The 15,459-nt window shown below is 37.1% G+C and overlaps 2 protein-coding genes across 2 annotated transcripts; one reads left to right on the top strand and one right to left on the bottom strand.

Annotated features, from left to right (window-relative positions):
- The first annotated feature begins 10,858 nt into the window (after positions 1–10,858).
- On the top strand, positions 10,859–12,278 carry LOC114518611 (protein ALP1-like). Its single transcript, XM_028538623.1, has 2 exons — positions 10,859–11,887; positions 12,258–12,278. The coding sequence occupies exons 1-2, from the start codon at positions 10,859–10,861 to the stop codon at positions 12,276–12,278; spliced, it is 1,050 nt and encodes a 349-aa protein (XP_028394424.1).
- Positions 12,279–12,874: 596 nt separating this feature from the next.
- On the bottom strand, positions 12,875–14,857 carry LOC114518626. The gene is made up of 2 exons (XM_028538636.1): positions 14,103–14,857; positions 12,875–13,312 (listed from the first exon to the last, which is right to left on the bottom strand). The coding sequence occupies exons 1-2, from the start codon at positions 14,765–14,767 to the stop codon at positions 12,892–12,894; spliced, it is 1,086 nt and encodes a 361-aa protein (XP_028394437.1). The 5' UTR covers positions 14,768–14,857; the 3' UTR covers positions 12,875–12,891.
- Positions 14,858–15,459: the final 602 nt, after the last annotated feature.

The raw sequence follows: 15,459 nt of genomic DNA on the forward strand, positions 1-15,459 counted from the left end.
GTGTGCTCCACTTCTTCTTTAGTGAATAAGCTACCATTGCTAATAGCAGCTGAAACTATCTCAACATTTTTTTTGGCACAACACTCTAGAAGTTTTTTCTTCATTATAGCAACCCCTTCAGACTGTTCTTTAAAATTATTGATTTGATTACTGTTTTCTGTGCTAGAAGTTTCATTAATATTGCTTTCTGATTGATCATCATCATCACTAGGTAAAGACATCTTTTGCAAAAGGGGAAGTATTGCAGGTTTTTGGATACCTTTTGCAGCCAATGACTGTGTGAATGCATATGATTCCTGACTTGGAGAATTCCTATCTTCTTCATTCCTCACATCTATATCAATGTTTTTGCAATAAACATGTTCTATTTTCCTCTTCTTGTTTATGTTTGTTTTTAACCTCAGATATTTTGATGGAGAATGTACCTTAGTTTTATCTTTAAAGTGCCTATATCACTTGTGGGATCTTTACGGATTTGAATAGAGCTTGAAAAATTAGTTTTTAAGTTCTACAACCCTTTTTGATTTAATTAAATAGTTTCGGAAATATTTAGATCTAAACATGACGATTTGCCTAAATTTCCGTCGTGCTCGGAGGCCTGGGACTCAGGAACCGAGTTCTTGTCAAACATAATATAATCAATTTTAATTTTACTTCGATCTTCCAATAACGTAAAATATTTTGAGAAAAACTCGCCCAGTTGCTACAGCCATACACAACGCACTGTACCCGCATTTTTTTCTTGAAAAGGGCTAACTATATCGCCAGTGAAACTCTTCATGTTTACATTATAAAAGACGGCATGTTTGCAAATCATTCCTAAGTCCCAGTCCCCCCAACAGACGTATTTCCGAAACTATTTAATTATATCAAAAAGGGTTATAGAACTTATAAACTAATTTTTTAAACTCTATTCAAATCCGTAAAGATCCCACAAGTGATATAGGCACTTTAATGAATACTTGGTCTTTCATTCTTATGTCTTTATTGAGAGACGTGTATTTTCCTATTACCAGTTCTTTAAACTCACATGGCTTGCTATCTACAGTTGGCCCTTTTCACCCACTTACAGGGGCCACTTGTGACACTATCTTCACCACAGGTGTTGAGAGTTTCCTCAAGAGAATACATGGCGGCTGCAATATGTTTGCAGCCACCATCACGTCCTCCTTTGCAAAGACACCTTGCCTTTAAAACACTCCCTCGGTTTGGATTTTTTCCCTCCAAGATAATCCAAAGGTCGTAAAACTTTTTCCCTTCGTCGCTTTTTCCTTCGTCGTAGGCTTTACTTTGGCAAGGTACAAATGGACGCCCTCTTGTGTCAACGTTTTAGTTAACAAAGACTCGACGTAACCATCTTCAAAAAGACGGTGGTCATCAAAAGATCTGTAAGCCGCCAGCCCTTGTTTATCATAGTTCGTCGAATGATATATCAGATAGTTAAATATATCATAAAGCCCAAACAGGGGCGAATAGGTAAAATTATTGACAGCATCTGGAAATGAAACCAGCGGGTCTCCTATTTCCATATCATGAATTATTAATTTTTTTCTTTATTGGTTTCGCATTTAAAAGTGGGATCAATGGGAAGCATCATTGATTCTACAGCATTAGTAAATGACCAGAAACAGTCACACCTCGAGCTTGAAGATACTCCTTTAAATTGGACATTGTCATCATATCCTTAAAATTCGTACGGTTAGAAGTATCATTAATCATTTTTGTTGCAAGTAGCAAACCTTCTATCTCACTGGGACACTTATTTTAATAAATTTCACATATTCTTGCCCGTAAAATGTACTAAAATTTTTTATAAATCCACTACGAAGTTGTGTGATGTTGATATATATTTATATTGTTGAAATGTTTGCGTGTCAGAAAAAATGTTGATCAGATTTATTATCATATATTTCGGGCGTATTGACAGGCGTACTTTACTTGATATAAGAACTTCCAGTCTTCCGGTGTCCATAATAAAAGTTATTTAATGGTTAACATTTCAAAATTTATTTATAACACCAAATTAGTCTGTTTTCAGTTATTTGATAAAATCTTTTCGAAGTGTAGCAGCATCATCATCATCAGCACTTGCTCTCATGCCATGGTGAAGACTTAGCATTTTCTTAGTACAGTCAAGTTTAACAGTCTTGCGACTGTTACTCTGACATGACCTTGATTTCAAGATTGTCATCTTAGTGGTTAACAAAGCTAGTAAACTTTCATGCTTAAGGTTGGCTCTTTGATCAGTTTTAATCAACTGAAGTTGATTAAACTAAACACTCTCTCCACTGCCACATTAGAATACGACAAAGACAGCAGCAATTTTACCAAGTTACGGTTTGCCTGCTCACCTGAACACTTTTTCTCCTTAAATACGACCTCCCAGTATTCTTCAGCACTGAGTTTCTCATTCAAGTTTGGGTTGAATGAATGACTTCTCCATTCCTCATCAACAACTTTGTAAATCAGCCACATCTGCAAGGATTGGCATTTTCTTGTACAAATTATTAGACAGTGAAAAAATCTTTAGATTATATGCAACATCTGGAGAAATGCAAGAAAGCACATCTAAATCTTTGCAGTCACTGAATCCACTTTGAACCTGTTTCGCTGCTTCGACCAAAAAATCTCTGTATTGAGGGTACACAACAGAAATACCGCCATCTTCATTTCCAAGTTCAGCTCTAATCTAATTGTTTGTAAGGTGTCACTTGCTGCAATACCAAGGTACACTTGATTAAGTGGAACCTGTTTATCAGTTCTGGAAGGGTCAATTTCGAAAGCATCAGTGGTCGTTACAAAGGCTACTTCCATAAAATCAAAACACATTGCCTTTATTCTATTTCCTCTTTAAGCTTATACAGCAGTGGAATTTCGCTCTGGAATAGAACATTAAAGGACACCAATCTACCCAAATTGTAGTCTAGGAACTTTAGTAGGCTTCAGTGAATCTGTTGTTCAATCTGCCCAGTATTGAATCATTAGTGTGTGTTGGGTCTTCAAGTACAACATTGATGAAATACAACTTTAATGCAGCATATTGTTCCAGGATTCGTTTCACACATAACTTCATAGACAATGAAGGAATTTGTAAAAGGAATACAGTAAAACAATTTAAAATACTAAAACATGATGAGACCTGATATATGTATTATAAATTTACCTGGCTTTAGAATTTTCAGTTCTTCCACTTTAAAAAACTCATTTCTTCGTTTGCTCACCATCTTCACTTGAATTGTAACTTGACTTTTCTAAAACTTCTTCAGCGGTTTCTGTGCTTACACGCTTCATTATTTATTTAAATTTTCATATATGCTATAATGCTAATTTACAATTGGAGAACCTCGTGTTTCAGTGGTCAGTGGTGTGAAATTTGAACTTCTGGTTTTTGTACTGCCTGATCTTAGAGAGCCCAATTTTAGGGCATGCATATGCCAAATATGGTCATGACAACATAGACAATCTTCATTTGTAGAGATTTGTAGTAATATAAGAATTTCCTTTGATTTCCCGAATTTTTGCAGATTTCCTGAATTTTCCTTTATCCTGAATTTGTCCTTTTTTTGCAGTAAAACTCTCTGCAAACAGGAAATTTCCTGTTTTGTGGAAACACTGAGTGTCTAACAAAAGAACAAAACACCGAAAAGCCAAGTGTCCTCTATATTAAATTTGATGACCTGAATCTTTACAAGGTCTCTATATACTAGGTAAAATTGAGAGTAAACATATCAAAACTAATCCTAAGGTACTTGAAGAATACCAGCAACTACGAAATGAATGTATGTTCCCACATTTAACAAGAGTATTAGACAATTATGTCAATGTGTTCACTGTATCACTTTTGAACATAAGATCACTCAAAAAAGATAGCATAGATATCAAATTTGACTCAAGGATTTTTAATAGTGACATCATAGGACTCACTGAAACCCAATTACTCCCTAATGATTGTGATGCTGAAATTATCAATAACCCCTCTCTCCTTTCAAGCTCCATCAACAAGATCACAATACTCATAAATATTCTAGTATGGCACTCTGTTTGAAAAATACAGTAGAAACGAACAAGTCCTGTGTGAATTACCCTTCAGTGAATGCACTAAAATTTACCCTAAATAAATGTCAATCTAAGAAAAAAGAAACATTTGTACTGGTGTATCGAAATCATGCCTCAAACATACAACAACATACATGTTCAATGTTTGACATATATTCTTCATGTTTGTTCAGTTGACACACTTTTTGGAGATTCTAACATTGATTATCTCAATGACAGCCAAGTTCAGTAACTAAAATCTTTAATGAATTCTCTCAATTTTAAACAAATTGTGTCAAATCCTATATTTATTTCTTCTGGTAGCTTATTAGATTTCTGCTGCCAAACTTGACAATAATTGCCTTCACATGTTTCGGCTCAAGAGGCTGCTTTCTGTTCACAGGTTTTACCTCTACAATCCATTTACTCGCCTGCACCATCTGCTTGACCGATGTATGCTCTGTAGGCAACGTCCTCCCTGCCTTCTTATGTGACCAGGCAATGGCATATACTGCTGAGTGGATGGTCGACATTGTTTTAGCTGTCCACAATAGAAATGCAATATACAGGGCCACCTCTTGGCCAGTCGTGGGCAAAGAGCACATACCTTAGCTTTCCGCCCAGGTTTGCCAACGATAAAATGTTTCCTGATACTTGCATACCGTTCAAGGTGCCCAATCACAGTAGGATTTCTGGTATTTCACTCACAGAGTCAGTCACCACACCATAGGCTCTACAAGAAAGGGAACTCTTCTGTATCACTAATCGTCACAAGCTAAATCTCATATTATGCCTCCCAGAAGCCTCCTCTACTATGCCTCCCAATGTTTTAACGCTTTTTGGACTTTTGTAAAAACGTAAGGAGCTGTTGCCTGCTCTTCGCTTGGCCTGCCCTTCGCCACAGGCAAACACCAAATATTGTTGGTGCTGGGGAAAAATATCAACATTTAAAAAGCCAATCACCTGCCTGAAATATATGTCCTTGAAGGTTCTTAAGTCTTCATACATAAAAGATAAGGTTTTAATTGATTGTTTACAAAACGCAAATCCAAAATAAGCCTGTTTTTCTCTGTATTAGATTCAACCCCAAGGAGAGATATAACACCAGCTTTGCCATGTGACACTTCTTTTATACAACTGCATTTTTGCAGATGTGCCAGTTCAATTGTCACAAAATCGTAATTATGTATAGCTGAGTTGTGATTAGCAACATTTTTATCACCCCCACCTTTCATGTGGTAACTGTTAATTGATCACTTTGGTCAATAATTCGTTATGTTAAAAATTATGTCATTCATTACAAAATGATTAAACCGGCATGTGCGTTATGCAATACGCACATTGCCATAATTATTCCAAGTGGTGCCTGACTCATTTATTGCCTAAACTCATGCACAGGAAACAGAGCTCATTGTGACAAGATAATCCCTCAGCAATGAGTCAAACTAACACCTATGAAGGTGCTGTTATAACACTCTAAAATCAACAAATGCTGTTCAATACAATCTTTAGCGTGCACTCTCAACACAATCTTTTCGAAAGTTCTTGCTATAGCAGGTGTTATATTTATACCACAATAATCATTATTCTCCTTTGGTAACTCAACTTTTGCCAGTGGATTGATGTTAGATCTTTTCTAAGAGACAGGCTAAGTATGTGTTTTAAGTAACAGATTCCATACTTTCATCATTACAGGAGTTAATAGCTCACCATGATCCTTCCAAACTGTATACGGTATCGAATCCGGACACATTATCTAATACACTATCAGCAAAGTTAACAATGTAGTTGATTATAATATCACCTTCAGGATAATTATACTTAGGAGGATGATAAAAAACCACATATCAACAAATGCTGTCCCAAGGGCAAACGTATTGTTATGCAGATAACCTCATAATCAGTTGCTCTATGAACATCAACAACCGTGATACTATTATGAATATATACCGCGACACCACCCTTATTTCTCATGTCATTGCCTGACCAATTTCTGTCCCTCCTGTATATAGAATAGTCTGGATGATTAACAATGGCATCAGGTTGTTCTGGTTTGAGATGCGTTTCAGATACCACACATACATCAATGTCATTATTCCGCAAATCAGCTTTAAGAGTTACAACAGCTTCGACTCTATTATTTGTCTTTGTGAGCCTACATATATTAACAAACAAACATTTTGGAACCGCTAACTGTGGGCTAACTGTCGACGAACTTGTTCCCTTGCCATAGATTTTGCCGCAAATTGACGATTTAGAAGCAATACCTCAACAGCATTACTTCTATTTTGTTGTCTACTTCTAATTTTCTCAATTTCAAACATGAAACAAGAGCATAAAGAAAGCCAAATATAACAAATAATTTTACAACAGAATCCAAGAGCCCCAAAAAACGTAGCAGCCATATTAGCGCTAGGGGGTTTTGTCTAGCATATTTTAGCCATATTTCTTTTCATTTTTAAGTATAATTTTCTTGCTTTTGATGAGCAGTTTCTGACAATTCTGTAAACTAAAAGTATGTTTCTGTAAAGAGCTATAGCTGCAGGCAATCATATCATTCTCCTTGGTTGCACTTATATTTATTCAGATAAATTGATATCAAGATCTATATGAAGTAGGAAGTTTGATCTGTTCTAGGAGTTTTGTTGGAAATGCCAATTGAAATGTATAATATTCCAGCAGACAACACAAGAGCCTCTTAAGTGTCCGCTTAATAACAGCCATGGATCACCGGGAGCAAACTGGAAAACACATTTATCATTTCTCCAAAACGTTGAAAGTTTTCACCGAGCTAATGCGTTACCAATTGAGATTAACTTAGGTGAAAAGATAGATATAGAATGCCTGTGTAGCAATCATGGTTCCTGGCACAGGTTGTGTCACCTAGAGTTTAGTGTCTCAAAGGTGAAGAAAATTCAAGAGCATGCAGACCAAAAACGAAAAAACAAAAAGGAAGTTCTGGCATTCAACATACACCAAACCTCAGGCTACCCATCAAGCTAATACACTGTCTGTTTTCCAAAGAAGGAGATGATAGGGATGAACTCCGCTGATAAAAACATACGCCAACTGGCCCTTAACTACAAGACTTCAAATTACTTGGTGCCTTATTATCTTATTGTCTTATCTCACTATCTTTTTATCTTATCTTTATTATTATTTCAAAAGGCACCCTCCAATACCCCTGCAATGAGGGCATAGCCATAGCCATCTCTACAGGATCTGAATACCTGCAACCACATATAAGATAAAAATATTGACTAAAAACAAGGTTTTGTTTTGTTTTTATTTTATTTATTTTTTATTATTATGATTTGGCATTAAATATACTAGTATTTGAAAAGTGTATGTGACCATATTTATTTATCTATGTCACAGTTTTTTCGTCCAAGAGTTGTGATGCATAGCTCAAAATCTAATTTTCCTATGAGCAATTTGATTTCGCTTGCATGATACGGAAATTCCGTTATAATCTATAATATCACTGCTATTTCGCCGTTTAACAAAAGTTGGTTGTGTATGGGCACCTTGACACGTCACAGAAGCGAATTCCAAAGTGTAAGGCAAAGTGAACATATCATTTCGCTTATTTACATTTTTGAACAATTGAACTTCTATACTTTTTAAAGTAAGATGGGCTTCTAAGAATGTCGAGATCGAAACAACATTTTGGTTTCCAAGGCGTCTAAATGAGTATGAACTGTATTGTTATGTTCAGAAGCTTTATATTGAAGGCTGGCACATGCGCCGCATGCCAGAGTTAATGCCAGAACAGGCGTCTTGTTTTGCATGAGATTGTCTGGAGTGAGAACGTTTGGAATGCAGATGATTATCAAGTACAGTTTTTTAATATTCTAGTGGTTTAAAGGGTCTTAATTTCGAGTGGTATTATACACACTTCAGATTCACGCCAGGAACAGTTGATGGAAAAATGAGTCAACTATATGTCCTCCGGCAGGAATCAAACCTACGCTTTTGCAAGCTTTGCACTGGCATCGTTCAAAGATTAACCTCAGACGTATCAGGCAAAACTCAAAAGTACTCTTGCAGTGGCCCAAGGGAATTTTTCCAATTTTTCCAGGGAATTTTTCCACGACAAAGATGATGATGAAGAACATTACAATGAAGAGATGACAGTTGCCCAAGTTAAGGAGGCATGTCTTAAACATTTTAAGCCAAAAGTTGTTTGTGATACTTGCTGGCAAACAAGGGGTTTCTTGCCCATCCTTGAAGCAAATACCTAATATGAAGCTTAGGGGGAGGCAGCACACTATTCTTGACGCACTGCGTTTTCGTGCCCATTCCCCCAGTGTTTCGCGCGATCTATGTATTGTCGATATTTCTATCTAGCGTCGGTCGGATGTCTGTCCATTTTCCAGGGGATAAGTAAGATTCAGGTACGTTTTTTAAATGCGGGTGGTCAAACAAGATTTTGTAGTGTGTACGCAAGATTCCTTCCATGTGCTCTGTGTTCAAAAGTACAAATATTTGAAAAAAGTCAAGTATGGCTTTATTTCTTTCTTCTAATATACATCAGGGCGATGAAATTTTTAGTGTTCAGTCTAGAGGAAAGCAATGTGCTTTCATGAGTTTGTCGGCCGTTTTAACAGCCCAAAATACACCACTGATCAATTGGTCGACAACTACATTGAATAATGTCTTATTACAAGGGGACAAAATGTACTTAGAAGCTCTGGATAATGGCTTAATTGTCTTAGACCCAGGTGTGGAATTGTTATCTATAGCTAACTTACCAACAGTTGTTAGTGTTTTGTGTAGCAAAAACGAGCTTTCATACGAGATGTGTCCGTCTGTGAGATCGCCTGTTCAGGGACAATGTCAAGGAAAAACAACATCACCTGTGATAGTGACATCAAATAGTGAAAATAGTGACCGTCCTGTTATGATAGAGTCCTTTGTTTGACAAAAGAACACTGTTATGTCGGTTGAGGTACAAAATGACATTGATCTGCCCATTGTGATCAAGCCCGTTGAGGCACAAAATAAAATTGATCTGCCCATTGTGGTGGAGCCCGTTGAGGCACAAAGTAAAATTGATCTGCCCATTGTGGTGGAGCCCATTGAGGCACAAAGTAAAATTGATCTGCCCATTGTGGTGGAGCCTGTTGAGGCACAAATAAAATTGATCTGCCTTTTGAGCCACAAAATAACAATGGCATACCCATTGTCATTCAGCCTTTTGAGGAAGAAAACAATGATAATTTACCTGTCTCTGTAGAGCCTATTGAGGTAGAAAATGAAAATCAAGTTTGGTTTATAAAGTATAGAAAAGAGCTTCAAGGCCTTGTCATAACTGACCGAGAGATCGAGTCTCTTACTATGACATTCACACAGCGCTGTTGAATACTTTTTTAAAATATACTTGTGCAATTTTGATATTAGAAGGGTATATGATTGCTTTAATAAAGCAAATGAATACTTCCTTCTTTTTTGTCTCACGTGCCAGAGACTCTAATGGCATGCCTAATCCTAATGGCACAGCTGTTGTCATGAAGTTTAATGATATTTTGGATTTAGAGCAACATTTGTATTTTCTGTCAATTGAACTACATACCAATTTATTCGAAATTGTACCTGTGCAATTAATAGCTTCTGAGACTAACAGTGAAAGAAAAGCTAGACTTTGCAAAGCAAGAGAGTTTAAAAAACAAAAGCTTTTAGAGGAAAGTAGTCACAACAGACAAATTAGACTTAAAAAGGATAGTGAGTCTAAGAAAAGGAAGCGGTCAGAGGAAACTGACAGTGATAAACAAATTAGGCTTCAGAAAGTTAAGGAGTTTAAAAAGAGAAAGCAGTCAAAGGAAACTGACAGTGAAAGACAAATTAGACTTGAGAAAGATAGGGAGTCAAAAAAAAGAAAGCAATAAAAGAAACAGACAGTGAGAGACAATTGCGACTTGAAAAAGACAGACTTTATCAAAAGCAAAAACGTGCACAAAGAGTTTCACAGCCTCAATGTGAAATAAGCCAACAGGATTATTTAAATATGTTTGAAAGCACTCAAAATGGTGGTATTGAAGAGCAATGTTGGGCAGAGGCAAACATTAATAAATTTCACAAGTCTGTGCAATACACTGTCAGTCAGTGTACAGTATTTCAGGAGGCATGGCCCTTGAAATCTAAACCAAGGTCACCTTATGTGTGTTCACGATGCTCTAGAGATAAAAAATCTCCTAAAAAATTTTCTGCTGAAAACTCAATGACCTTCAACTGTTCCATGTGAATTGCAAAATTTAACTCAGATTGAGGAAATGTTAATTGCTCGTGCGCTTCCTATTATGAGAGTGTATATTAAACCTGGCGGTCAACAGGGTTATTCAGGGCATTGTATTAATTTACCACAAAAAGTCACAGAACTTGCAACATCTTTGCCAAGATACCCCAAAGATTTGGCTGTGATTATTATCAAGGTTATAGGCAGAGAAAACACATTCAAGGATGCAAGAGTGCGAAAGCAAAAAGTGCACAATGCTTTAGTTTGGCTTATCAATAATAACCCACATTATTCTGAATTGGCCGTTTTTATACTACAGACGATAATGTCGTCCGGACGTTAATATGGTCTCAGACGTTAATGTCTTCTAAGATAAAGACGGGATAGCTATGACAAGACGGAAAATTGATGGTGCCACAAACCGTGCAATAAATTTGAGAAAAGAGACTGGGTTCAATCCAGAGAAAAGGACCGGGTTTCGATCGGAAGCGACCTGGACACAAGTATTCTGGCGCAAAACAATTGTGCGAAAAGGAAATACTGACAACAAGGTAATATCTACAATAAAAACATTCTAAAATTTAAATAATGGCATGTACTTCACTTACTACGCAGCAGTTTATGAAGTCAATTATTAGAAGGCGACAGGAAAAGCAAAAAATGGAAGTGGAAATGTTTTTAAGAAACAAAAATCGAGCAACGAAGCGGGTTTTATTAGAAATTGACGATGAGCAAGAAATGTTGGGGGCGATTGGTTTGTGTTCTGTGGTAGCAAGAAAGAAACCTAGAAAGTTACGAGATCAAGATGAAGCAAGAGATACTTCGTGGTGGGAACATGGATACAAAAATTGGAGTGATGCTGCGTTCAAAAAGCGCCTACGAATAAATAGAGATACATTTCATTTTTTGCTGGGAGATATAAGAAGCAAACTTGTAAGAACTCCCACTCGTTTCAAACCGCGTCCTATTCCCCCGCACACTAGGCTAGCAATTTGTCTATACAGGCTGGCGCATGGGTGTACCTTCAGTACCCTAGGAGACCTGTTTGGTGTAGCTGAATCAACTGCTTCAGTCATTTTTAATGAAGTATGCAAGATATTGGTTTCAACATTTTATGACAAATATGTTTATTTGCCACGAAACCAGTCAGAGTGGAAAGAAGAACTCCGAAATTTCCTCGAGAATTGGGAATTCCCATGTGTTGGGGCATGGGATGGTTTCCATGTTTACGTCAGCACAAAATTAAAAAATTACTTTAGCTTCAAGAAGCGTTACTCAGTCTCTTCCATGGGATTTGTTGCTGCAGACAAGAGGTTTTATTGGGCAGCTGTTGGGGCACCTGGATCAACACATGACTCAAGGTTACTCCGGAGCTGCACCCTATTTCATGAAATTCAACAGGGACATGTCTTTCCCAAGGCTTCTCTAAGAACAAATGATTATGGAGATATACCCATCACAACAGTGGGTGATTCAGCTTTTCCACGTTACCCCTGGCTGATGAAGCCATATAATGAAAATACAAGAGATCCTATTAAACGCTATTTTAACAAAAGACTATGTTCAGCTCGGGTTGTTACAGAACATGCCTACGGAATGCTTAAGGGACGATGGAGAGTACTATATAAGAAGACTGAGTGTAGGTTGAGAAATATCAGGCACATAATTATGGCTTGCATAGCTCTTCATAACATTTGCATTCAACGAGATGACCCTTGTAGACCTCGGTGGAGGCTGGAGGTAAGCAAATTGGACCTTATCAGGAGCAAGGACACCAGGGATCAAAATACAAATGAGGCAGACCAGGTCAGAATGACCATTACTGATTGGCTTTGGGATATTCAACAGAAAAGGCAACTGATAGGGTAAAGGATATAACTGTCTGAAGACACCACACTGGGTGAGGGTAAAAAATTAAAACCTTGAATTAATTAGAAGACAGAAAGTTTGAAGCACAATGTAATAAGTTTGCAATCTATGTTTTTAGAAAGCTTTTAGAGAGAAGTAGTGAAGTAGGGCAGCAGTATTAAATCCTATGTTCAAACATTTGCTTGCCAATACTTAATATTTCTGCAGGTTTTTTTGGTATAATGAAATATGTTGGGTGACCAAATAGTAAATTGTCTAAATTAGCAGGGACCACAGTTTGTAGTATAAAATATTTTTTGCCAGAACCATAACATCATTGGTCATATAGTCAAATAGTACCTTTGAGCAAACCACCAACTTATTGATATGAACAGTACAGTATCTTAACAAATATATATTTAACACAAATAAACTATAAATTATGATGACATATTGTTAGACTTTTCAGCAGTTTGCCGGTGTAAGATATAATTAGGGAGGGTAATTAGGCTTTAAATAAATTGTTTGGTATTAACAATGAAATAAGGTGTATGCCTATGGAACATTGCTTTTTATTGAGTTAAGCCAATAAAAGGCAATGTTGAAACTGTTCTTTAGAATACAAACTATAGTTTCTTTCAAAAGTTCTTGGTTTAGATTTTCCAAGCATAAATGTCAAAAAACCCCTTTTAAAACAAGAATAAAATACAGCAATCTGAATGGAAATGCTAGTCCAAGTCTTCATGTGATCAATAAAAAGGTTTTAAACCTTTTTAACCCTTTCTATTAAAACCATCCAAATTGGTATAGTGTGGCTGAGGAGAGGATGCTTCATTAAAGGTACTCAGTGGATATGCAACATCAGGTATGACCCAAGGTGAAGCATTTTGCTGTGGTTGCAAAGGGTGTTGGACAGGATGCTGTAGGCGAATCATCATCTCCATGAGTTGCATTTCATGCTGTCTGTTTAACTCTGCTTGTTTTTCTTGATACTGTAGAAAAGTTTCTTCTCTCTTTCGTTCAGCTTCTGCCCACATTTCCATGCGTTTTTCCTGTGATTTTTGGAGATTATCAAAGCTGGATGCCAGTTTAGCAATAGCATCCTTTTGAGAAGTCACTTTACGTTTTTTGGGCTGCACAAATACACTGGACTTCACAGCCTCTTTCTTTGATACTTCTTTAGCATTGGAAGAACTGCAATTTCAGTAAACATTTTGTTGGAATACAGACCTCACCTATTTTTATGTCTTACAATTAGCATGTATTACTTTGCAATTAGCCATAATTTTTGTAAAGCATTATGATTTTAGTTAAATAATGCACTTGTCATTGGGAACCCCCCACCCCAGGAAAATATGGGGCATACCTAGGGAAAGGTTTAGCGTAAGGTGGCGAAGGGGAAGGTAAAGGAGATTTGCAATTGTAAGTATATACGAAAGTTGAATAAAGTTTTCGTTATTAATATATAATTTAGTAATGGTCATTCAAGCATCTCCAAGTATATCAAAATATATAAATATTTAAAATCTATTCATGAATGAATCTCAGAGCTAAGACAACATTTAAAAAAGCTATAAACACACACACATTAAAATGTATAGGTGGGGCTTAGACTAAAAGTTTGTCCCCAAAATGTAGGGCTTTTTTTTTGAAATGATGAAAAACCTAATGCCCCACATTTCTCCGGGGTGTAGTCTCCTATGCAGTCTGATCGTGATTGTGGAGAATCCCTCCCATTGGGGTGAGGAGGGTGGGGGTCCCTCCATGAGGACGGTGCCATGACGAGTGCAACAGAAAGAAATAGAGTGAGGTGTATTCATATTGCTGTAATTTTTCATTCACTCTACAATCCACCCTGTCTGTGCCTTGTGAGTTGTAACCCAGTAAGCTATTTCTATTCAGTAACCTATAAAGTTAGGGGGTCATATTTCAAAAAATATGCTTGTAATTATAAATCTAGTAAGTTACAAGACCCGTACAGTACCTGTTATTGCCTTCATCCTCATCTGCTGAGGAGCAGGTTTGATCCAGGTTTGTTGATTCTGTCCCATCAAAAGATGAGGTGTTTGACCCAATTGATAAAGGACTTGGCTGCAGATCTCTTGTTGAAAGTTGTATTTTGTTACTTTCGAATTCTTTCCCATCGTCACTTTTAGCATAATCACTATCTTCGCTTAGACTGGAGTTCAGATCATCTGCTTTTGTAGCAAGTTTTAATTTCGCGTTGGTTTCAGATAGTATAGGGTCTATGATGTGAAACCATTCCGGTTCGTCGAAAGATGCTTTCCCGCTTCCTGACTTTGCTCTATCAGTGTATTGTTTCCACTTGTCTTTCATCCATTTGTACTTTGCTCGTAGCTTGGGTATTGACGTATCGATCGTCTTTCGCTTTTCTTTTTTCCTGGACTTAGAGGGTTGCTCAGTTTCATTTTGTGTTGTTTCAGTAGTTGCCAACGTTTGTGTTCGAAGCTTTTCATCAAATTCTTTTTTTATACTTTCAAATACATGAATGTTGGCCGATTTTTTTAGTGCCAGAGACTCCAATGTAAGTGCAAAGTCATTTTCGTCGTCTGCAAGAACAAGTGCGAACAGTTTAAGCTCGAATGAATTCCACTTTGGACCACGAGTCTCTCTCTTTTTGGACGCCATGTTTTTTCTGCGCTCAGCCTCGATTTCATTCAGCTGATAATTTGCGTTTGGGTCGTCATTATAATGCCTTCACGTTTTTATATTGCAGACGATAATACCGTTAGACGTTCATTTCGTCTGTAAGTGCGTCTCATAGACGCTCTTAACTTAAGCCGACAATGTCGTGTGACGGTAATGTCGCCTGCCTTACTGACCGTATTTATACTGGACGTTAATATCGTCCGAAAACGTTAATGTCGTCTACGACGACATTATCGTCTGTAGTATAAAAACGGCCATTATTAATTAATGAAGATGCATTAAATTCATTGCCTAAGAATGGTGTTCCACCAGATCTTATGACTGTTGAGACTGACAAAGATATAGTTTCAGATAATGATTGTTCTTCAGATGTAGGTCCTCCTACAAACAATCCCTCAGAGGATACTGTTTATAATGATTCTAATGAAATGAGCAGTTTTTTACCTGTTGGCGAACAACAACAACAGGAAATTCAAGCTGTTAGAAATCAGCTATCTGAAAATGAACCAATGCAATAGCCCTCTGTTGAAGATCAACCATTAAATGAGTATCAGATTTCACACCTGGCCACTATGGCCTTTCCAGCATTATTTCCTGATGGGAAAGGTGATCCCACCAACCAAGGACTGCTCAGAAATGTCCCTCTTCTGGAACGAATAAAGCATCTTTTA

The sequence above is a fragment of the Dendronephthya gigantea genome, unplaced genomic scaffold (assembly GCF_004324835.1).
Source record: "Dendronephthya gigantea isolate DGI-Jeju-01 unplaced genomic scaffold, DenGig_1.0 000011F, whole genome shotgun sequence".
NCBI classification, from domain to species: Eukaryota; Metazoa; Cnidaria; class Anthozoa; order Malacalcyonacea; family Nephtheidae; genus Dendronephthya; species Dendronephthya gigantea.